Raw genomic sequence first — 540 nt, 5'->3', positions numbered from 1 at the left:
GCCTCGCTGCTGCTGCCCAAGACTGTCCACCTGGGCTCCGCGGCAAAGGCCAGCACTAGGATAAGGTCAGCGACCCTTGACCTGACCACCTCCAGTGGCACGGAGTGTAGCACCACCAGCCAGGAACAGGAACTGGAGGTCCACTCTTACTTTTTGCTGTCATGTATATATATATATATTTATTTTTTTATTATTTTTTAAACGAAGAATGTAACAACTACGACATTAAGATCAACATGAAAAAAAAAACCCCCCAGAGACAATGAAAGTAAGTAGAAAGGTAGAACCACTCAGGATACACATCATCAACAACAACAGTGTCAGACAGGTCCAAGAATTTAAGTACCTCGTAAGTATATTCACAGAGGATGGGCGACTGAACAGAGAAATTGAAACACGAGTACAAAAGGCCAATAATGTTAGTTACCAGTTTACTTCACTACTGAAACATCCTAACATCCCCATGACAACAAAACTCAAAATGATCAACACCATATTCATCCCAACACTCACTTATCAATGCCAAACATGGACCACGAA

The 540-nt window shown here is 42.2% G+C and overlaps 1 protein-coding gene across 1 annotated transcript in view; it reads left to right on the top strand.

Annotated features, from left to right (window-relative positions):
* Positions 1-540, top strand: part of LOC101850090 — a gene marked incomplete at its 5' end in the record, with an annotated part of 2,849 nt that continues 2,309 nt past the window's right edge. The window contains 1 exon segment of the mRNA XM_013084058.1: positions 1-138. Coding sequence (XP_012939512.1) covers positions 1-138 — 138 coding nt within the window.

This window comes from Aplysia californica, unplaced genomic scaffold (assembly GCF_000002075.1).
Source record: "Aplysia californica isolate F4 #8 unplaced genomic scaffold, AplCal3.0 scaffold00270, whole genome shotgun sequence".
Lineage (NCBI taxonomy): Eukaryota > Metazoa > Mollusca > Gastropoda > Aplysiida > Aplysiidae > Aplysia > Aplysia californica.
This window is presented reverse-complemented; position numbering and strand designations above follow the sequence as displayed.